The 23,870-nt window shown below is 52.6% G+C and overlaps 1 protein-coding gene across 6 annotated transcripts in view; it reads right to left on the bottom strand.

Moving 5' to 3' along the window:
* Mctp (multiple C2 domain and transmembrane region protein) overlaps positions 1 to 23,870 on the bottom strand; it is a 75,216-nt gene that overhangs the window by 21,118 nt on the left and 30,228 nt on the right. For 3 of the 6 annotated variants that reach the window (XM_037225979.1, XM_037225977.1, XM_037225978.1), the window contains exons 3-7: positions 21,193 to 21,319; positions 20,051 to 20,135; positions 15,590 to 15,679; positions 10,301 to 10,341; positions 2,058 to 2,154 (exon numbers count right to left, since the gene is read on the bottom strand). In XM_037225979.1, the coding sequence (XP_037081874.1) occupies positions 2,058 to 2,154; positions 10,301 to 10,341; positions 15,590 to 15,679; positions 20,051 to 20,135; positions 21,193 to 21,319 (440 nt within the window). Of the gene's footprint in view, positions 1 to 2,057; positions 2,155 to 3,108; positions 3,248 to 8,771; positions 8,921 to 10,300; positions 10,342 to 15,589; positions 15,680 to 15,893; positions 16,007 to 20,050; positions 20,136 to 21,192; positions 21,320 to 23,870 lie in introns of those variants that run through there. The other 3 variants (XM_037225980.1, XM_037225983.1, XM_037225982.1) reach the window with 3 other exon arrangements.

Genomic DNA, 23,870 nt, shown 5'->3' with positions numbered 1-23,870 from the left:
CCCCTGGCTATCTCCAGGCCTTGCAAGGCATCTCTGGCTATCTCCAGGCTTTGCAAGGCATCTCTGGCTATCTCCAGGCTTTGCAAGGCATCTCTGACTATCTCCAGGCCTTGCAAGGCATCTCTGGCTATCTTCAGACCTTGCAAGGCATCTCTGGCTATATCCAGGCCTTGCACGGCATCCCTGGCTATCTCCAGGCCTTGCAAGGCATCTCTGGCTATCTTCAGACCTTGCAAGGCATCTCTGGCTATATCCAGGCCTTGCACGGCATCCCTGGCTATCTCCAGGCCTTGCAAGGCATCTCTGGCTATCTCCAGGCCTTGCAAGGCATCCCTGGCTATCTCCAGGCTTTGCATGGCATCCCTGGCTATCTCCAGGCCTTGCAAGGCACCCCTGGCTATCTCCGGGCCTTATAGGGCATCCCTGGCTATCTCCAGGTATCACGGATTGAATCCAGGCATCACGGGGTACATCTATGAGTCCCGGTTTACAGTGAGGCACCTCGCGTATTTCCCCGGGGTACAAGGAGCCGAGGCGTGCCGGTGTCTCTAGGTTTCCGGGGAATTTCTACTCGGCATGCATGTCTACAGGCACCCGAGAACACCATATTGGCAAGCGTGGACATTCCGAGCTATCCTGACGTCTCACAGAACGGTTTGGAGAATCTCTGGGCGTCTTGCGACCTCCAGGCACCCCTGGTTTTCTCTTAACAGCCCAGGGCTTCCTGAGCATTCGAAGGCATCTTGAGATATACCATGACTAGCAACAACTGCGCTCAGGTAAAATCAATGTAACATAGCGCAATTGATTCGGAGTTTGCCATGACAAACGAGTTGCTGTCTGCGACGGTGTGAGATTGTCGACTACCGCTCGTGATTCTACAACTACTACTTCCACTACTGCCCGTGAAGATGACTACTACAGGGTCAATGTGCACAATAATGCACTCATAATGCATGGTGCATAGTTCTAAGATCCCAGACCGCTGAACTTTTGGTCCATGCTGAAGCTCTTAGCATCGCCTTCTCGGCTTCATATACTTTGCCTGCTCTCCAGTATCATGGTACAAAAAACGTGGGACGGAGCGTCGCCTACACCTGCAGCACAGAGCTACATATGGGTCCGTGGGGGTTCCAGGCCCACCAGTGAGACGACACAGCCAATGAGCGGCGTGCAAATAGACGGACCGCATTGTGGGCGTAGCCCCCCCCCCCCCTTCCCCCCTGACGCCGCGCAGGTCCAATCGATAACGCCGCCGGGCGGCCAGGGCCAACTTTAAACGGTCCGAGCGGGCGTCACGTGACCGCGCCGCACCGACCGGGCGGTGCCGGGTCAGCCGGCGGCGCCGCGGCGGCGCCACGCAGCCGAGGTCACCACCGCGGCGGCAGCCGGCAGGCTGGGTGGAAGCTCACCGTGACCGTGCCGCACCGACCGGGCGGTGCCGGGTCAGCCGGCGGCGCCGCGGTGGCGCCACGCAGCCGAGGTCACCGCCGAGGTCACAGCCGGCAGGCTGGGAGGACGCTCACCGTGGCCGTCGAGCCCTGCGGTTTGCGTTCACGCCGATAAAGCGACGGCGCACTCGCCGCGCGGCGGCGTTCGCGTCGCAGTTGTGCGCCGGGTTCAGCTTAGAGCTGACCGCGACCCGCCGCCAGCGCTGATCGGAGCCCCCACCGCGGCCGGCGGAACTGCTGATCACGTCGCCTCCCCACCCATCGTCGAGACATCCAGGGGGCCATCTGTTTGGCGTGGAGGCACGGTTCGAGCGAGCCAGCCGCCCAGCGCTGCACAGTGTGAGCTAGCCGGCTGCGGCGCAATGTCCTGACATTTTCATGAAAGTCCTGCCTGCGGCGACCAACGGCTCCGCTGGGACCGCGGCGCCCCTCCCCCTCCACCCCTCCCCCTCACGCGTCATCCGGCGCCGATGGCGGTGCATGGCGGCTGGCCGGCGGCCAACGTGGCGCACCGGCGTGGGCCCGGGCGGTGACGCCGTGTTTACACATGGCGACTGCGAGGCTGCCGAGCTAATTCTCGCTGATGACAGCGCAGCTGGGACCTACCGCTGCTGTCCATGGCAGGCAGGTTGCGACCATGCTTGAGGTACACGTCCAAGACGAAGAAGTCATGCTGATTCAGCGACGCGTACTGCGACGAGTCCTGCAAGCACAACAGCGCTGGTGTAAACATCGCCTTGAACGCGTCACTCACGCCGGCAATGTAAATACATCGTCACCTGGACGGGGCGTTGGATCTTCGAGACGTTTATTTCTGTACGCGGCGTACAACCGCAAAGGAACTTTATCGCTAGGTCGAAGCCTTGGTCGATAAGCACTAAGGTGCATGGGCGACGTACCTTACGGTCCGTTAGAGGCCCTGGATTACGTCGTAGCACAACTGAGAGGACTGGTATGCTGCTCCGCGCGACGTCTCTGTGTATATCATCAAGTAAGTCTGAATGGCTCGTGTGACCTTGCATCCAACACGCAGGCGCCCACGTGCAGACACGAGTCTCTCAAGGTCAGACTGCATCTAAAGTTAGAATCATTCTGCCAGTGTGTTCCGGCCGCATGAGGAGGCCGCTGCCAGAGGGAGTCTCGGGTGAGATTCAACAGATACCTCCCCCCAACACCGCAGGCCGTCCGCGGTCAATTGTCGGTCGATACGGAACAACAACACGCATGCACTTCGTCCGTAGTGGGTTTCGCTGGCCGCTGTGTTTTGACAGCGAGGCTGGCTGGCGACAGAGCGGCGGTAGCCGACAAGCGACGGTGACGGCGGGGGGTGCCTGCCCTTCCGCCGCCGCCACATGGCCGTCCGCTAATGAGGCAGGCTCGGAGGCGGAGAGGCAGCCTGACCTCGGCCAGACGCCAAGCCGTTTCCTGCCCCGCCCGGTCACGAACTTGCAGCGCCGGCCTCCACCGCCGGCGGTACCGGCTGTCGAACAAAACTCCTGCAGCTCATCCCAATCCCTCGGGCCTCGTCCCATTCCCGTTTGGCCGGTCTTCTGAGCACCGGCCACCGTTGTCCTCCCCGCCACTCTCTCGTGCGGAGAAGGAGCGAGGGCGATGGGGAAGGCCGCGGCCTGCGGCAGCCGGCGGCCGTGGTACCCACCCGCCGCCAGTCGTGCGCCACGCTGTCCGCGCTAGCCGAGCCGCCGCTGCCGCCGCTGCCGCCGCGCGTCAGCGCGTGCAGCTCCTCGTGACCCTCGCAGAAGAACAGCATCTCGTCGCTGACATCGCTGGGCGGCCGCACGCGCGTGCTAGAGCGGGAGCGGCGCGCGCGCGGCCGCCGCGGCGCCAGCTCCAGCGCGCCGGTCAGCGAGGCGCGCAGCCGCTCGCCGAGTCCCATCGCGACGAGGCCGGCTGGCTCCCACACGCGACCCGAGCTCAGCCGCGGCCGGCCATCGCCGCCGGCACGCGGCGCCTCTCACTGGCGGGCGTCGCACCGCGCCACACCGTCCGCTGCGGCACTGAGGAACGCCAGCACACACCAGCGGCCGCTTGCCGCGCGCTTGGCCCCGCCGGCGGAACCCGGCGCTCACGTGCCGCCGCTTGGAGCCGCGGGAGCCCGCACGGCCGCGCCGACGCCGGCCGGCCCTGGACGCTATATCCGCGGCGGCGGCGCTCCCCGATAGAGCGCCGGCCGGCCGGGCGCGTCAGCGGGAGTGACGTCACACCGGGCCGCGCTCGGCCAACCAGGCCCGGCCGCCGCCGTGCCACACAGCGCTACCTGGCAGCGGGTGCTGTCTGGCCGTCCCCGAGCCGGCGGAACCGGAGAAGGCCGCGCTGATCAACGCGTTAGCCCTTCTCCCACCTGGTTTATTCAAATGCAGGACAAGTTGTGATCACTGGCGTATGCGGATGCCGAGAAGAACGTTTTTGCACACGCCTCAAGCGGGCCGCGGCACGGAGCGATACGGCACTGGCCATCTGGCAGCGTCGGGCACAGCGCGCGCTGGAGGCACCTCTCCCTCCCTCTTGAACATATGAACAGATTAACCGGGAGGTGACATTGATCCTGGGATCAAGGAGTGTTTGGCGTGACGGGGGGGGGACGGTTCTCCCAGCGAGCCTGCAGGCGGTGTCCTTGGAACCAGCGGCTATTGTCTCACGTGAGATGCTTGCCTCAAGCTGGGTATGCCCGGAGACACCGGACACGGCAACCCATAGGCTCAGCGAGGGCGCAGGGAGGAAGGAGGAAGGATGAGGCTGGGAGAAAGGTCACGGCCTCGGGTGGCAATCTCCCAAACATGGCGTCGGTATCAGCGTGTTTGGCGTAGCTGATAGTGACGACGGTCGCGTAAAAAAAACGGAATGAGTTCTCAAAGCGGTTTGGGGATCTTGGGATTCTCTAGCAGCCGTATTGGGTGTTGTATAGCTATAAACCGGGCAGCAACAAACGTATGGGTTCGCCTGCACCCGAAACGGCATTGGCTAAAGCATATCTTCAGGGTCAGCCCAAGATCAAATTGAGATGAGATGGGTGGGATAAGAAATTAAGATCAAATCGAGAATTGAAAACGATGGTCAAAAGCCAGTCATTTGTATAATTATTCTACTCTCACTACCCAAATGACCTATTACAGTTCATGGCGACTTGATCAGTGACATTGATGTCGGAAATATGTCTCTTTGATGACCAATTTACTGCGAATGGTTGGAAATATTGACCTGAGTCTGGTGGTTAAGATTTTGTGTAAAATTGCCTTGGATGGTGACCAGATGTGACATGATGTGATTGCGGCATGTAACTGACCCTAACCCTAGCCATAGCTTTGATGTTCCTTAGCATTTTTTGTCGATCCTGCTCGTGCATTTGGTATGCCGAAAATTGATGATGAATTGTAATGGTGTGTCATTAATATTCAAAAAAAGAAAAGAAAAACTTGGGCTTTTCTTTCCCCAAATCAACATAACGATAAGCATAAAAGGCGTGAAGCATGAATGGCGATTGTCACCAAGTAGTGGACAACCATGACATGGACCGACCAGGCGAAATGAATCAAATACAGAATCGCAGACAAACGTAAACATAAGCAAAAGGAAAGCATTCCTAGGTGGCCACATGGTTATAGAATGCTGCGTGTCCTGATAGGCCACATAGGTAGAGAGCAGCATCACTGACTGATACCCTGATTCACATGATATTTATATTTTGCTAGCCATTTGCTCCTTCCGACGCTATTTGAACATGACATTTGGATTTTTACCTACACGAAAAAGGGCTTTATAGTGCGGTAAAAATGCACTAGCCTCGATCTGTTCCGTGCTAAACTGAAAACTTTGCACATCGAATGCAACGGAAAAAACGAACGGCTGGCAAAGATAAAGCATCAGAATCACGTTAGCATGTCGCAACTGTACTCGTATGCGCGTACATAATCCTCAAATAACTTGACGGTGATACATAAATATCCGGAGGTTTTATTTTTGACAGCTTGTCCATGTTCTTCATATAGCTTTGATGTCACAAACGTTTCCCGTGACGCAATCAAATGACGACGGAACAATTTCTGTATTTTCTATTTTAAAGTTGTAGTATTGAGAGCTATTTTTGACATTTTGAAGTCCCCAGAGCGTGGCAAGTAAACTTCGTTTTGTCAGATTTATGTTTGCTCTCATTCTTCCAAATGTGAAGCAGTCCCTACAGGCTTTCACGGCACTCATGCAGTGTAATAAAATACAGCTGTAAGGGAAAAACTGCATCCCTCGTTCCCTCTCCTGTCGCGCGGCCATCTCCTGACGAGGGGGCCGGTTTATTCTGTATGTGTCCTCTGCTGGCTACACCTACGTGTCCCACTGACGCACCTCCGTGTCACCGGGCCGCCTAGCATCACGGGTGATCGAGTCACGGATAGCGCTGGTGGCGGCGCCGCGGACGGCCATCAGCTAATTGACAATAGCTGAAGTCCGGGCGTCAGGACGCGTGTCCCGCTTCCATCGTAGTAATGGGCCGGTCCACGGCCGGCGGGGCAGCACCGCCCCAGCTGAATTATACAGCGACTGTGGGCCGACAGTCGATGCGACTGTCCTGGGCTGGGTCGAGCGAAAGGACCCGCGGCTTACGACTGTCGATCCCTGGGCTGGGTCGAGCGAAAGGACGCGAGGGTTACGACTGTCGATCCCCGGGCTGGGTCGGGCGAAAGGACGCAAGGTTACGACTGTCGATCCCTGGGCTGGGTCGAGCGAAAGGACCCGCGGCTTACGACTGTCGATCCCTGAGCTGGGTCGAGCGAAAGGACGCGAGGGTTACGACTGTCGATCCCTGGGCTGTGCCGAACGAAAGGACGCGAGGGTTACGACTGTTGATCCCTGGGCTGGGTCGTGCGAAAGGGCGCGAGGGTTACGACTGTCGATCCCTGGGCTGGGTCGAGCGAAAGGACACAAGGTTACGACTGTCGATCCCTGGGCTGGGTCGAGCGAGAGGACGCGAGGCTTACGACCCAGGCGCTGGCAGAATGCCTGTCCTGGCGCATTTCGCGTTTGGCAGCAATAATCAATAATGGACTTGAGCGTCGGTTTTGGGTCGGCCTTCCGGGGAGGGTCAAATGGCGAGTTGTGGCGGGGGAGGGCAATAGTCAAAGGGTACTACGGGATGCTTAGGAGAGTTCTGTGCAAAACGAAGGAGTCAAGACGTAAGAAAGCAGGACGCTATGTATTGTTTTAAATTCCGTCTGCGTGTATTACTGAGCAAGGTCTGTGAGAGTTCAGGGACACAGTCGCGTCGCAAAAGAAACAAATAAAGAAATTAAAAGTAAAAGCTCTGGGTCTACGGAAAAAAATGAGACAGGGAACCGGTGGTCTCCATCTGTGTTGCTTGGTGAGGACCTTGTCACCTCCCCCCCCCCCGTGATGCTGGTTAGGGAAATCCTAATTTTGGTTGAGGCCACTAATACAGTTGCTGAAATGTTGGAGAATTTATTTTAAAAAAGTGTACTACCAAACATGAAATAGCTTTTTGGCATCAACTGATGACCGTGACTACTACGCTACTGAAATAAAGGACTGATAGCTCATCAATGAAGCTTTCCATTCGCCAGACTTAAGTGTTTCAATACGTTGTGAAACACACATTTGAAGAAGTTAGGATGTGATGCCGCGGGCTCGGCCACCCCAATCATGGAAAAATGAACGTGTCTGCAATAGATAATCAATGTAGAGGCAATCTAGACCTATGCAGACAAAGACAGACAATCGGGACAGCCGCGTCCCATATTCGACACCCGTCCAGGCCTTGAAGCTCTGTTCTCTGAAGCTCTCTACGGCCGCTCCCTCGTCGACTGCCTCGGTCGCGCCCTGGAGCAGAGAGCCCGGAGTATGAGCTTTACAGCTGCGTCACGGGGTCCAGTGCTGCACTGCGCATCAGAACAGGCGGTGTCGCCGGAGGGTCCGGTGGCGGTCCAGAATGGAAGGGTGGAGGGTGGCGGAGCGTCGACCGGTGGCGACGGACCGACAACAGCAGCGGCCCGTTGCGCCACAGGTGCCCCCTACAGGTGCACACCAGGCACCACTGTGCGACTTATCTGACGAGGCGAGGTCGTCAGTGGCAGTGTTTCGCATATCAGTGGGTTCTGTGGTCGTATTTTAGCTACTAAAAGTCGGGTTCATTGGGGTATAACGATCTAATAATTATTGATGATTCCCGTAATTGATTTGCTGTTTTAGCGGAGGCCCACCAGGCCTACTCACAGCAGTCGACGGGAACGCAATATTGTGTGATGGTTTTCTAATGTTTACAGAATGTTTTCAGACTCGGATCTAGGACCCCGTATACACGTAATCCATCTATGATCATTCAAGCATATTTTTCGCCAGATAATTTAAAGAAGTAGACCCGAAAAATACCCTTGAATTACACACGCAGGGACTTAAGACTCCTCCGATATTTAGATTGTATTTATTTGCTTGTTCAGCGCTTACGATGAAATATGATAGCAGGGTTATTTTCAGTAAGCGCCTTTTGGCCTACGTTGCACTTTCACGTAACCCGCCGTACCGTAGCATACAGGGCGCTCAGCGTGCAGAGTGCATTTCGAAGCGCTCGTGCTACGCGTCAAGTAGGGCTCAATTCAGCAAACCATTCCCATCTCAAAACGCTGAAGCACACAAGCACCTCCAAAAGCGTGCGTGTTGTACATTCCCATTGCAGCATTTGGATACAGTGTGCTGAAATCCCACTCCGAAATAGCAGTGTCATGCTCTGCATTGGCTGAGGTTTAAAAAATGACTTCGGACACAGCACCCATTCCTTTTAAACACCACAAACGAGAAGACGTTTTGGCAGGCTAAGCCCTGGGGCCGATATTTCATTTAGAATCGCTTATTTCCTTACATGGAAGAGACATGTCAATATACACCGTCTCTGTGATGCTCCGCGTCTTTTCACTCAGGTTACTCTCTTGACCCGGCTTTCCGGCGAGGTATTCGCGCCACAGTCCCCGCGGTGGGAATAAGCGCGCTGTTTACGTTACGTGCAGAGACTTGGTCGGGCTCTGAATAAAATGTTGTTGGGTCCAAAAAACAGCGGTTACCGCGCTCGGCTCTGACCGTGGGCCGGCGTCTCGCATTGCACTTTCAATTAAATTGTGCTCTACCTGAGCCAATGCAATGCGCATCAAGCACTGTGCCTGCACTGTTGGCGGCATCAACAGAATCACATCGCAATCCATTTAAAGTTTAAGTTGAGTAGTCATGTAGATAAAAGTATGTCTGCAAGCAGTCCATCGCAGTTGGTGAGTGGCCGAACTGACACGGCGGCGCGCGTCTCACTCTCACCGCTGCTGCTTCGGCGGCAACTGTCGATGCGGATCGCCACTCCGGCCTCCTGATCGGCCACACCGACCCCATCCGGCGAGAGACGCCCCTGGCGATTATTCACTGACACAGCGCTGCAGCCGGGAAACGGACAACGCGGTCTGCGGCCTTGCGCCGCGCGCCTCCCATCCCCGACCACGGCTCGCACTGTCGTCCTCCGGTGAGACGTCGCCCCTTTCGCGACCGTGTGCGCCGCCGGCTGCTGCTGTAGTGCAGAGGCCCCGGCAGGAGAAACGCGAAGGGGGGCTGACAGGCCAGGATCAGGGGATTCATCTCTGCAGTTGGTATTGGGCGCTGGTTCGTTGGGAAGTCTGCGTCAAAAGCATGCAGTTTTTCAGACGTGTTCGTCGCATGCTATGCTCTGAGCTGCGGATCCTTTGTGCGCCCCTGCCGGGTACAATACGCCAGCTGTGACGGCAAATGTCAACGCTGAAGGCGTAAAGCGCAGAGGAGGTCTAGCCACACCTGACGGGAGCCCTTCAAATGGCAAGAAGGTCGATTTCCTGCACGGCATAAATATAAGCATTCGTTCACCGCAGGAAACTAATACGCTGATTAACGTATAAACTAGGTTGTACATGCGTTCGAATTGTATGGTTGTTGCGGAGTATACTAGATTTTATGAATAACTTCGATACGGCTGCGCTACTTTCGCACCCGTCATAACGAACAAGTCATCACAGTAATATCTGATCGGAAGTGTAGGTGGAGGCATAGTGGGCAACTCATGCAGAAAGCTCTAAAGCCAATTGCCCCCCAATGGACAGACGTGGCTCTTTCCGTCGCGTGTGCTGGTTTTTGTTGCTAGCTCTCAGCCAATATCACGCCGGGTTACCAGGAAAAACGTCACGTTGCCCGGGCCGTTCAATCTATTTTTCACAAAAAATCATAGTTCTGAAAACGCCAGCCCCTTACACATGAGCATTAGGATGGAAGGACGTTACGTTAAAAGTAGCCAGCAGCGGAGTTAGATGGCTTCATGCCAAGCAATGGTTTGGTCTGCAGGTTTAGTTTCGAGGCTTTTGAGCCAAAATATCACATATTTGCGCTGATATAATAAATAAAATCAAAATGCTGTGACGTTCATAAGACAGGCTTCTCTCAAGCAAAATACTTGCTTTGTGCCAAGCGTCTAGGCAAATATAAGCCGCCCAAATACAAATGCTGCCCTTACCACACCGCTGGCAAGTGAAATAACAGTGTTTGAGCTGACGCAAAGCAATGCATGGAGTCGACTAACATAGCCGCAAGAACGAGAAGCAGCCTGGAGAAGGTGCCTAACCAGCAATGGGCATGTACCCATCACATATGCGCTTATATAATGATGTTCGCGCATGCCTTGTAACTCAGCTGGATGACCTCCCCATGAGTCATCAAACGATGCAATGGCACATGGTGGGCTGTAGCGTAGCTGGCACACAGGAACCAATGATATAAACCAGTAGCGTCGCTGGTACACAGGTACCAATGATCATGCACAGGGGTCTTACCTGACCCGGCTCGCCGCCTCCATTCAGCTTCGCCCCGGAACCTGCCGGCAATGCAGCAGGTCAGGCATGGGTCACGGCATTTAGGCCGCATACACCCGTGCATATACACACTGCACGCAGTCGGGCAAAGAGGGCTCAGCGTCCATTCTTATCACTGACTGTGGCGGAACAGGCCAGGAAATGGATGGCTCGCTGCAGAGGAATGTTCAGGTGCGTATTTCAACAACGGAGACGGCTGGCGCAAACAAGAGAGAAAACCGAGCCAACGATCTGGTTATAAATAATAGCGTTCTATCCCGTCGGTGGCTTTGGGCCAGCAAATGTGTGTCACTGTCCTCTGAAAACAGTTCCTTGCGCGCAGCAATACAGGGGTGGAGTGACCTATTGACTGCCTGACAGCGTCCCCAACATCCACAGCATCACTCAGCCCTGCACACGACCCAGCCTCGTCCGCTTGTGGGCCCAGTTTCCAAGCAGCGCGAGGTCTCAGGCCCGGTGAGTGTTGCTAGAATGACGATAAGAACTTTCAACTTGAGTGGCTGAGCTGTCCTGCCGGCCAGAAGCTACTATAGAGCGGTCCATGATATATTTGCAACCACTGGTCGCAGACCCGTGCAGTTTTCACCAGCAAGGAGTGCAATTTTTCCGCCTTTGTGCACAACTCTGGTCGAGTGCAGGTCTTACGTACACCATTACCATATAGCCTGAAGTTCGCTCTCCGCATCGTATCGGATAATTAACATGATAACAACGCAAGATGTCAAAACTTTTGACATTTTGCGAAAAAGGCGCTGAGCGCCTTTTTCGCTCCAAAAGCGCTCCTTCACTTCAAAAAAGTGAAGGAGCTGTGCGGCTAGTCGAAGCCTAGTTCAGATCCAACATGTGTGGTAGCGACATCTGACGACACTAGCAGATCTGACTGAAGAGAAAAAGGACAATCGCGTTGGAAAAAGTGTGGGCCGGTGTGTGCCGCCTGTCACGCGTTTTCGAACGCAAGCCATGATCCGCCCGTTTCGGAGTATTTTGAAGGTATGGTGCCATATCTTGGTAACCAGAACAGATTGGGACGTGCAACTAATTGTACAGCGTAAACAATATGCAGTGTAAAACTCACTAAAGCGGGATTTCACCTGAACGAAAACATCACAGACGGATTCCACCTTCCAGAATTTTGTTACGATACCTGTGCACATAGACACGGAATCCGGTTTTGAAGTCCTAACGTAAAACGAAAAAAACTGGAGATGAATCTTAGCATATTATTGTTGGTAGAAGTTGAACGTGTCCAACTTTTTGCGAGCAATGCATTTTAGAATGTCCTTCAGACGAACACTGACACTGAAATGGGACTTAAAGTACGAAATAGCCGGAAGAAGCTGCTGACTGATGCTTAATTAGTTTGCCAGCATACGTTGAAAAGAGTCATTTTTTGTGGACGAGTTCTAGAGGGATAGGAAAGATGTCAGTACCAGAATCGAAACACCTAAAACTAAAAATGGAATTTGCTTGGACACCCAAGTCGTTTTCGTCCCATAACGGAACTGCATAGTTCAGTGGCATGTGCGGTTCTTGTGCCATGTTCAAGACGTGAATTCCACCGAACTTAGATCAATGCCCAATCCAGTCCACGCACGCGCCAGTGATATGTCAGAGGATGGCCGACATCTCCTTTTCACAAGCCGGTCTCGAAAACAAGAATATATGACGTAAACCGGAAGAGAGTGGACCATACAAAATGCACAGGCGTATGGTACTGCGTATGGTGATCAATATCCACCCAAAATAGTTGGGTTTTTCCTTTTCTTTTTTAGTTTCCTTCACGGTGGCAACACTGCACAGCATCATATGTTCATCGCTTTTGTCGATAGCCAGGGTTGGCCGGACCCATAGCCAGCCAATTCACAAGCAATGCCGTTTTTCGCAATTCATGAGCAGTGTCGCTTGACGACGCGCTAGCGCTAAACGAGCGCGGTGCCTGTTGAGTTCTCATGAAAGAGGGCCTCTTAAGGTGTTCATCAAACCCATCGCATGCCCGCCAAACGTGTTTGGCAGCATTATCTTAACTTTAAGCATAATCTACAAGAGTAAGTTTATCATTCTTCCGCCGGATAATGCCTCCTCGCCTCACGCCGCGCACGGCCGTCTTACTGAGACACCTTCCCTTCTGGCCGATATCGCGAGCGACAGCAGCGCCGATTGGGGGTCATGATTTCAAGGTCACTCTACGGCGCCGAGCACATGTGTCGGCACAAGTGTTCAACACATGGCGCCGGGAGTGGTCGTAAACCGCGAGGCCGTGCTCCGGTGGCAACTGGCCCCGACAGACGACAGGTCCCACAAACGACGTCAGGGCTGACCACGGCTGTTCGTGCCGGAGATGACGCTGGACTCGTGAGCCAGCGCGCTGGCAGCCGGTGACGTCAGACGGGCGCAGACAAGCGCCACGCATGGATGTCGATGCGGGCGTGTTGCCTAGCGGCCTGCCAGGGGGTGTCCGCGCGACCTGGGTCAGCCGTGCCTGGCTGCGGCAGAATGGCCGGTTTGGTTTCGGTGTTCGAATTTCAGTTGAGTGTATTCAAACACTGGGATTTTTTTCTTGGATCTTCTAGTAGGTATGTAAATGAGTTGGCGGCGGCCATTACGTATCCACACATATTAGCAAATGTCGCTGCAGTTCGGAGGCAAGCCGGTTCGGGGAGGAAAACCAGGGTATGAGGTCACCAAAGGGAAATCTCATTTTAGTGATAAAAAGTCGTTTCTACTCACATCAAAGCTTCACAATGATGTTGTCTAGCGTTCCAAGCCCACCCGGCGCAAATGACGTTGATTTGGTTTCGTCTGTATTAGTGGCCTTTTGGCCAGTAATGACCATTTCAGAACTTTGTGAAGAAGGAGAGTGGATATGCTGGGCAAAACTGCATCCACTGAGAGCCATCCGCCCGCACAAGAGCCCCTAACTAACGAGACTTTAGCCCGCACAAGAGCTCCTTACCAACGAGACTTAGCCCGCACAAGAGCTCCTAACCGTCGCATGTGCTAGGCACTCGGAGGGGGCTCATCAGAGGGCACTTAAGCCCATTCGTGGATTGAGCATGTAGCCTGCCCCGGTCAAATGGGGCGTCGCGATGATGCAGGATAAAGCGAGAATGACGACAGAAGAGCGCGTGTAATGATGCTGTTAATGTTGTTCTGCTCCTCAGCTGTGGTCAAATGCCGTTTTCATTATTCACATGTTTGCAAGGTTCAGGTCGGGATGTTATTCTCAGGGATGTCATGTTAGCTGTTTTGCTGGACAACTCGTTTGGTAACCCAGATCCTTGCGAAACAGGTTTTCTCGGGCGCGGCACAATTCCGAAGGCTAATTTGGGAATTATGTTTTCCTTCTTACTTCTTTTAATTATTCATTATTTACTCTTAATTGTAAGACGGTCATTAGAAGCATAGTTTTGATCACCAGTAAGTTTTAAACATTCTTTGTCATTGCGTGGCTATTTCAAGTATTCTGAAAAGATTTCAAACAACAGAGCACTGAATTGTGCTTGTCTACCCTTCATATTCGAATGTTCGGTCGAAAGCTCGAATGCTATGAATGCTGATTGTTAAGATGAACTCACGTAGCACACGAAACATAATAAAAATGTCTCGGACATTTAGCAAGGAGCGCAGAGACGCAAAAGTAAAGAGGTGCAAACATGCGCAATAATGTTAAATATTCTGCATTGAAGGTTACTTAAATTCAGTGCAAGGTTATCTCTAACGGGTTAAAGCTATGGCATCCTATCACAGGCGTTCAAAGTCTATATGCCTGGCGGCAAGCATAATGCTGATTAGATTCTGCATCCTACATGCAAAGCGTAAAAATTGTCCGCAGTCCCTCCCGGCTAAAGCGTCCGATGTCTGAGGGAACTGGAACCGTAACATTTAGGAGGCGGCCTAGGGTGAATGGAACAAGATCCGCCAAGTATGCATGTGGATGTGCTCCTGCATCCAGTCGTCATGGAAATCAAACCTGTCGATGGATGTGTTTTACTTTCCAGACAGTGCACACTTGGGGACCCCATTTTGGCGGCATGCTTAGTCAGTCTGGTAACGTGACGTGCTGCGTAACCTCAAAATGGCCTGCCGAGATGTTCGGACATGGCGAATTCTTTGGAAACGCTTCGTCCGGGTTTCAACTTCTTAACGATTATGAATATTTCGACTGACCTTTGGTACGCATAAATGAGCTCATATAATACGTCAAAGTGTCTAACTAATAAGCTAAGTTAAATTATGCCGGTTGTGAATATATGCAGAGCCAGATTTTAACGCAGTTGTTATGGTGGTTATAAGCAGAGATGAAATAAACCTGGATTGGCAGGGGCTTCCTCCTTGTAGTTCCTCTCAGCCAACTGGAGAGAAACAACTGGATGTTGGTCTCTACAGTGCCCTTTTGCACGTAACAGACATACTGCTCAGTCTCAACCAGGTATAACGGTGTCAGCCTCACGCGGCGTCTCAGCTCTGTCTGACGCGTTTCCTGCTCTCCCTTTTTCTCCACGGTTTTATCTGAGTGATCCCGCGTCCTTAACGAGTTACCTGATCTCGTCCACAGCTCACTTCAGGCGCAAGACCCCAGTCCTGTACGCCTAATCCTGATCAATGACACTAGGACAATCGCTGGCTAATTTTCGAAGCCATTCGCGTATAAATTCATCAGTTACACGGAAGCCCTAGAGGAAACTGTCTTCCTTCAGGAACAGCAGTGGTAACCCCCCGCGCTCTGCATCACTGTGCGGCAGGAGCATACGTGCTGTGTGAGCTGGGCATCCATCAGGCGCAGTTCGTTTCCGCATAAGTAATGTCCCCAGCCAGCCAGCATTGGCCCACCACCATCAGCATGTTTACCAATCCTATGGCAACGAAAGTGCCCGCCTTTCGCGTGCTGACCCTCGCGATATCGCGCCCACTGATCCCTGAGGATCAGGGGAGAGGAGTACAACCATTTACAGGAATGGATCGCACTGCGTATTCAGGGCCATCTGGAAACCGAGCTCAAATTGCATTTTGGAAGTTACGTTGATGGAAAGTGCCCGTGGGAACAGTTTCTACCCACAACAGCTACTTGTTGACGATGCCAACACTTCTCCTGCTCTCGCTGTCGCTCCTTCTCCCGCCCCGCCAGCTGTCCCGCTCTTGCTGGCATTAACATGCGCGTGGGTACCGGGGGTTAGGCGCTCAAATATCAACCTATTGCCTCCTAGTGTATCCGAAGATCACGAGCTCTCTCAGCAATGGCTTTCTACTGACCTTTGCGCGGTGACTTGGAGTTGGGTGTGTTGGATCCGCTGGGATCCGAAGAGTCGGCACCGTGATCCGAATTCTCCTTCTGCGAGACATCTGGAACGAAACGGTCCGGTCGTTTGTCCACAATATCTGACAATAACGCTGAGGCAACCAAGAACCGAGCCAGGCGGCGGCACTTCGGGCACATCCAATCAACAGCGCCTTTTGAAGCCGTCCCACACGCTCGCCTTGCCATGACCTCCGCCACCACTCAGTAACGCGAGCCGTTCCTCGCCGGTGAAGCTGACGTCGACGGCCGGGTATCTACCGTAATCTAGCTCCTTCCCAGTCGAGCTGCGCCAGCGCTTCACCAGCTTCTTCTTGCCCTTCTCGGCCTTGGCCCTGAGCGTGCCAGCCATAGCGCCGGCCGAGCTGTGCGCCCCGACCCGAGTGAGCCCCGACCGACCGCGCTGACCGACCCCGCCGGACGCAGACACGCAGACAAACGCCGCCCAGCGTCGGCATCTGTGTCGCTCAGGTGGCTGTAGTTAGGGCACAATTTTAGCATTAGGCACGTGGTCCGGTGAGTAAGTGCAGGTGTCTGAGTGTATGGGAATTGAGAACGTGACCTCGCCCGCACGCTTTGTCCCTGCTAGACAACAGGGTCAGTGAACCAAAGTTGTGTGGCGCGGAAGTGACAGGGAAGGACGTGCCGATTAAAAGAGAGCATTGGGGGAACAAAATGACAAACGGTTGCAACGTTGTCACCGTTGCTCCATGACATGCACGCCTTGTGTCGCGCCATGTCATCAAATATTAATCATTGCCGTGTATTACGATGCGCGATGCATGGAACCAGCGGTACCACCGATTTTACAAACGGCGAGAAAGCTTTGCTATAGTGCAACTCTTTTGCACAAACATATGTGACAATCGGCTGCCAGCGGCATTGCTTTGCCAGCGATCACGGGAGTGCGAGGCGTTGTAAATCAGCTGACGCCGACGCCTGCACCCAGGTAAGGGTGCGTGCGCCAGGGTGAAGGGTGAAACGCACCCTAGCCAGGATGCGTGCGTGAGGAGAAGAAGTACGGCCTGGATAGGGCATGATGTTTGTTTTGCCATTGGACTTAATCAACAGCTTGGTCTAGCATTACCAGCACCACATCGTCGTCTGACCAGCGAAGTCGGCATACTTGGTACCGTCAAACCTGCTTGCTACGATTTCACGCGCGGATCGCCTCGAAATAGACACTTCATTTCGAATGAAGTAAGTTATGAATACGCACGGTCACATGTCTCGAACGTATTCCCTAGGCAAACTGCTTTCCTGGCACATAAAAATGTGGTAGAGTAGCAGTTAATCGGAGCAAAAGACTTCACTCAAGCGGCATAGCGGTGTTGCCCGCCCGCTTCGTTACAAAGCTAGAATGTATTCTTGGACGAGCCATGAGTCTGACACTCGCGTGCCGAGATGAAGATGGACGAAAAGTACGCTAATCTGTACCAGCAGCTGCCAAAATCGGCGACGATCACCCGCATTCGACTCCTCCTTGCGTGCTACGTTGGCGCCTTGATATATAATCGAGATAGCTGTTTGCACCATCTGCATGAGACAAAGAGAGATATTTTTCGGACATGCATTGGCAACGCTGCGGTATCCTGAGCGTATATCCATAGCACATGACACAGTTGCAACTTGATCTTCAATGTCTCCTTCTGGCAAGGTTTGATGCGTCACGACAGTAGTGGAAAAACCGCTTCTTGTCACAAATGGAAGTTGACTTTCCAGGTGTGATGGGCCGCTTTTAAGTCGATAGAAAACTTGCAACAGCCTGTGGGCAAGTTTCACAGTAAAGCCATCGATTCAGAATAACACGTCATATCTAAACTGACACTTGATGACTGCCTCCAGCGGAACGACGAACGAACGTAACGTTAGACCCACGAACGAAGGCCCATAGCGGCCTGGTGTTCCATCGTCATTGCATATTGGACGATCTATACATGGGCCATGGAAAATACAGTGTACATTGTTATCACAATAATGTGAAGCTTTTGCAATTAAAGTTACACAATTTTTTTTTTCAAGCCAGATCTGGGTTACACAAGTAGCAAAGACCTGGCAAGTACTTCCCGTTGAGTGTGGTTTAGTACATATGCAATACACAGGCAACATACAATATGACAATATCGCATGGCAAGATGACAAATATGACAATATACAGACGCAAATGGTTTCTTTTAGGCGTTTGGTATTCGTCTGCCCACTGCTGTGTCAGATTGCAGTGTGGCACCTTTGTGGTGTCACTTTTTGTGGCACCTTCGGCTATGGGTCAATATGAAGGATACAACGATTTAATTCAGTTGTAAGTTTAGACAAGTACAGGGTAGTAACATCATAATCACACAATAACATTCACATTTAGCTTGTATCACAAATGTAGACAAAGATAAAAGCTTTAAAGCTCTTGTCTAGTTGCACTGAAAGTTGGATGACGACAAATTCATGCAACACGAGACCGGGGTGCATATGAACGTTTCATGGACCCCTGGAATGGCGTTTGCAACGGCGCATTGTTAAAAAAGTTTGATTCGAGGATAAGGCCACATCCACACACACTGGAACGAAAAATGATTGCATAAAAATGAGGAAAGCAGTTCGCTCACTGCTTTTGAAACACCTGGAGTAAAACGCAATGCACTCGCCCATCCTTTATCAAGTGTTATGTGTTGGCACAGCTCATGCGCTTATCAGTCTGACAGTGGATGCAAGCAGCGTTAACGGACTAGCTGCCGGGGGGGGGGGGGGGGGGGGGGGCGGAGCATTAGCGCCGGGGCGCTATCCTTTAGAGCAGTAAGGACGAGACTGACAGGGACGGCCGGCTGACTACAAACTTGGCTCCGTATCGGGTCCGTCTCACCTTTCAAGGCCTTACAACAAACAGCTGACAAACACAACTTTTTAAACAAACTTTCCAGCACGTAACTTTTACGACGCAATCCGGATGAAGCAACAGACGTGGGAGGCCAAACAGGAACGAACGCTAACAACCGTAACATGATGTTACGGGGTCTGAAAAGGCTCCAGTTCTGTTTGGAAACTTTGGAAAGCAAACAATTGAGCTGTCACTCATTGGTGGGTCAATATTTGACACAGTGCCCCGACGCAAGACTGCGGGACTGAGCTAATGAGGGAAATCCCTTTCTTCAACAGCCAAATTTTGCTTACATCTGATGCCCGCGTGTTGAAACAAGGACACCTATTGCCTCCCAGTATCAGGGTAACAAAGACACCGGCCCTGTCTCGTGCTTCGGAACTATCGATTGTATACTCACAAACCAAAGACGTTGAAGCTCATCCGATGCTACTGGCTCATCGGGTATCCTTCGACTCCCCGCCGCATGCGCTGCGTCTTAATTCGCTTCTGGTCTTGACTGCCCCTCGAAAGAGCGCCATGCGGCGTACCTGCTGCTCATTTCGTGTCCCCCGTCCTTTTGCAGTATCTTAAAGAATCATTACCCCACAGAAGGGAAGATTTTCACTTTTATCCATGAGGTCATATGCGGCGGAGCTGATGTCCCTGAGATCTCGGTTCGTGTTCGCAACCCGTCCGTGCTAACATTTGGATCTCCTCGGCCAGCGCATGCTGTAAATGCTGGCAGCAGACGGACCGCTATAGATGTCGCCACCATCGACCAAGCCTGGCAGGACGGACCGGCCAGGTCCTGAAGCGCAGGTACGCAAAATGAATCGCGCAGCCGTAACGCATCAGCAGCACCGTCGACAGCCGTGGTACTTAGAACGTGGTGCCCACCGCAAAGCATGCTCGTATCACATGTCTGCGTTGTTGAGGGTTCGATTCCATTGCTGCCAGCGCGCTAATGTTAACATCGCATCTGTGCTCAGACTTGCGACATTCTGGACATTCCCAGAGCACATGCAGCCTTGTGAGATGTTTCTCAGAGTATTCGTAGGGTTGGCAGATTTTTCTAGAGCACACCCAGCGTTGTCAGATGCTTCCCAAAACCATGTGGCGTTGTGAGATGTTCTCAGGATGCACCAAGCGTTGTGAGCTGTCTGCCAGCCGCAGAACACCTGTTTTTCTTGTGCTAGGCACGGTTAAACACCACGAACCCAGGAAATAGTCTACCCTCCGCTAACTGTTGTGTGTGTATCGTAAGGCATGCTGCTTGTCTAATTACCAGACTAAACAGCCTCGATCCGAACTGGACCGTCTCACATCAACGTCTGCCCATCGGGCCGCCCACGTCCGGGGACAGGAGCCCACCCAGAGGAGAACCGTGGCATCTGAAAGCAAACGTCTGAGAGCAGAGGTCGCAGGACTCGGGGCTAACACGCATCGAGTGCCGGCCGTTGTGCGTAGCTGGACGCGCCACTGCGACGGCCTGGCCAGCGGTACACTGCTGTACCAGCGGTACACTGGCTGGCCAGAGCTGGTACACTGTTGGTGCTCCGGCTCTCACCTGGTACAGAGCCGGTCCGGGAGGTGCCGTTCGGCTGATCTCGGGAGGCCGAGTGCTCACGGCTGTGCGACTTCTGGAACCGATTCTGAGGGGCAGACGCCGAGTTCAGAGCGCCGCAACCTTTGCCGCACTTAAGGCAGGACAAATGTCGGGGCATGTGAACACGGGGAGAAGTTCAGGTCATCTGTTGCATTTAAAGGGTTCCTTAATACGATGGAGAGCAATCGGACCACGGAATAGCTTTTGAAAGTTGCTTGTAAGTCATCATTGTGAATTGGTTCTGAGCACAAGAGAGCGCAGAACAGAATGCCAGAGCGAATTTCGCAGTCCATGGGAATTCTGTGAAGTGGGCTTAGTGTTATGAGCACATATATCTGCCAGTTGACGGGGGCCAAGGGCATGCTGGGAGGGGGAGGAGGAGGAGGGGCGGGGAGCATGAAAGGATTACTGATAAAGAATCAAGCGTTCATAAGTAACAGTGCTTCATTCTGCTCCTGACGTTATTTCTGCGCGGCTCTTGGGCACTTGGATTCCTTTGAGGTCTTTCCCTTTCCCTTTCCTCTACAAAGGGCTCCTCGGAATCTCGGAATCTGACCGACGCAAATAGACTTGTAAGAAGTCAAAAAGATTCTCCTGATTTGCTTTACCCACAAAAGAGTAGAAAACGAAACAAAACAAAATACGCAGGGGTAATGTCAGAAGCAAAATGCAAAAGAGAAGCGCGATAAACGAAATCGCCACAACTGCAGTAGCTCATGACGAATTGCATGTAGCTGCTCCGACATGCCCATCCCCCCCCCCCCCCGACACCACACGCACCGAGGGCAGGGCTGCCAGAAAAGGCGTCGAAATTGTTAAGTTGAAGCAAGGCGACGACGAAAGCGTCCGGTTCCATGGTGCGCATCACGATAGGACATAGAAAGTATAGAAAGTATAGAATAGTATAGAAAGTATAGCTGCAAGAAAGTATAGCAAAGAAAGAAAGTATAGCAAGTATAGCAGTATAGAAAGCATAGAAAGTATCGCTGCAAAACACGAGGGGCCCCTCTCCGACCAGCCCGCTAAGGAAACGGGTACTGGGACTGGGAGAACGCAGCGGACGGCCCCGCGCCGCGCCAGTGCCGACCACAGGTGCCTCTGACCCGGATGGTGCTGAGGAAGCCGTGCGTCTTCTGCACCAGGGCCACCTTCTCAGCCAGGTGGGGCTGGTCGGGCCGTTCGGCCCGGTCGTCACCGGCCGCCGCCGCGCCGCCAGCACCACCGTCTGACCTGCGGGCGCCGCGGACAGTCACGGGGTCAGCCTGGTGGGACACGCACCACGGACGGAGCCAGTGTGACGCTCCGCCACGCGTACGGACCGATTGTCACCATGTACAGAGTTCACATGTCCACATGTGTAGCGGTGAGCACGGAACGGTGTGGGGAACAGTGCTCTTCGACAGCGTTTGTCACTTTTCAAACACCAAATAAGTGCTCAGTCCAACGGCAAAAAAATCACGTAAAGAAGATTGCAAAGTCTTAAAAAAAGAAAAGCTTATCGTTTGATAGAACGCATAAGATGCACACCTAAAGACCCTTCAGAGGCCTCTTTGTAGCCCAGGGCTGAAAGGGCTCTATCGAAACCGTATTGGAAGTGCAGGCAGAGGAACTAAATAGCTCCTACTTCAATACTTTCCATGCCGGCTACGTTACGGGAACAATACTTATTCTCAAAGTCACTAGTTTTGAAGGTTTATGCATGGCCTACTAAGTCTCGTTGTCCACAAAACTACGGAAAATTAATTGGGTTTATTGGTTAGTTGCACCAGTTCCCTTAAACTAGCCAGAACTGAAAACGGCAGATGTCTAATGGGTCGCGGGAAAAACATGAGGGAAACACACCCCACACACGGTCCGTGTTTGGGTGTTGTTTTCGCATGCTTCACTGGCCGTTTTCCAGGTTGGGTGGGCCAATAGTCATGCTCGGTAACTTCTTTCAAGTCAGCGCCCATGGGTGCATCGTCTGAAAGCTGTTCTCATACGCCCTCCCCCACCCCTCCTTATTCTCGCGCCCCTGCAAGGATGATGTATTGGACAATGCCATTCGTGGGTTCATGTACGTGCCAACTGAGGTGGAAAGGTGAGGTAAAGTCACTTGCCATCAAAAACCAAATGCAAGCTACGCGGGACACCATCGCCGTTAACGACCAGCAATCGTAACTCTCCCGTGCCCTTAGAATGAGGACTGGTTGTGGATAATTAACTCTCCCGTTATTTGACAAGCGACAAGGTATCTCAACGTGGTGTTGTTTAGCATCTTAAGTCGTGGAGAAGTGATACAAATTCACGTTTAACACTTCACTTAAGCCTCCTCCATTTCAGTCCGCGTTCGCGCAATTCCCAAAACACAGTACGAAGACACATTTTTTCCCTGGTTTTCGTTTGTTTTCGTTTCAATGAGCTCTTTTGCGCAAAAACTCGTCCATTTGTCCCTCATTGGAAGAGTGTGTCAGCAAAGTCGTCCCCGCAGTCGAGTGCCTTCTTTACGATCCTACACTTGTCAAAACAGTGATCCTGTGCCAATACAAACATCAGATCTCCACGGCGCTGTCAGGCTTCAAATAGATAGCGGAAGGCGCAACAAAGCTGCACTCGTGGGTCTAGTGTAGTTGAGATCAGTGTCTCAGCTTAACGCGAACCAACCTTTGGAATTAAGGACACTTGGGTATCAGGGTGCCGTGGGGGCCACCCTTGAAGCTCTCTGTTTGAAGTCCTACTGAGGGTCCATTATGTACGATGGCCACTTGAAACCTCTCAGGTTTTGCAGCCGGTGACGGTATGTTACTGAAGAAAGGGCGGAAAACTATTCATCGCAGCTAACGTGCTCCCAAAACGCAATAACTAATAACTAACGTTATTGGAGAAGAACTACCGCTATCTTCCAGTCACTGGCGTAATCGGCGGAGAAGCAAAAGAGCAGTCTAAATTTTAAAGTGAAGTGAACACGCCAAAGCAGACGTTGCCCAGCATATTATGTCCACCACGACAAAGACATGAACCATTCAGAATAGCTTGTCATGCGTAGAGTCTAACATGAAGTTTTCACGCCGGTAAAGCGAATCGACCCGTCCCACTTTTCCCAAACACGTGAAATAATGACGAAGTATCGGAGCTTGTGGATAACTGTACGGAGATTATCACTCAATAAGGTTAAAACGAAAGGTTTCCAGTATGTGTGGCATGGTATGAAAGAAATGCAATGCATATCGCGCTGCAGCACCCGAAAGTTAAGTCAAGCAAAAGGTTTTGCCGGAAATGCCCCCTTTACGTTACGTTGGTTCCCGCCCCCTTCTCACCACACAACGCCAGACCAAAAAGTACATTCAATCAAAGGAACGCTTTGTTTTTTACAGCTGGGGATGAAAACTTCTCCTTGAAACGAACATTACACCGGTTGGCCCGACACCTAAGCAGCACAGCGCTTCTCGCCTTGACCAATGCTTACGCAGTACAGCGCTCCTCACCTTACCCAATGCTCACGGCACAGCGTTCCTCACCTTGCCCAATGCTCACGCGGTACAGCGCTCCTCACCTTACCCACTGCTCACGCGGCACAGCGCTCCTCACCTTACCCGGCTGTTGCTGGAGCTGGAAGATTGATTACCTTAGAAAGTTTAGGCTAGAAGTCCTCATGTTATAAACGCAAAATTTCGTAAGAAAGTTTTCTTTTTAATCGAGATCACAGCACAAAATGGGTGAAGCTAATCATCGAGATCGATATCAATCCCGCGAACCCGAACCAGATGTCCTATTAGCTACTTCTGTTTTTGACCCATGACCG

This window comes from Pollicipes pollicipes, unplaced genomic scaffold (genome assembly GCF_011947565.3).
Source record: "Pollicipes pollicipes isolate AB1234 unplaced genomic scaffold, Ppol_2.1 Scaffold_5724;HRSCAF=6776_pilon_pilon_pilon, whole genome shotgun sequence".
Classification (NCBI taxonomy): domain Eukaryota; kingdom Metazoa; phylum Arthropoda; class Thecostraca; order Pollicipedomorpha; family Pollicipedidae; genus Pollicipes; species Pollicipes pollicipes.
The sequence above is the reverse complement of the archived record's forward strand: the minus strand, read 5'-3'. Positions and strand labels throughout refer to the sequence as shown.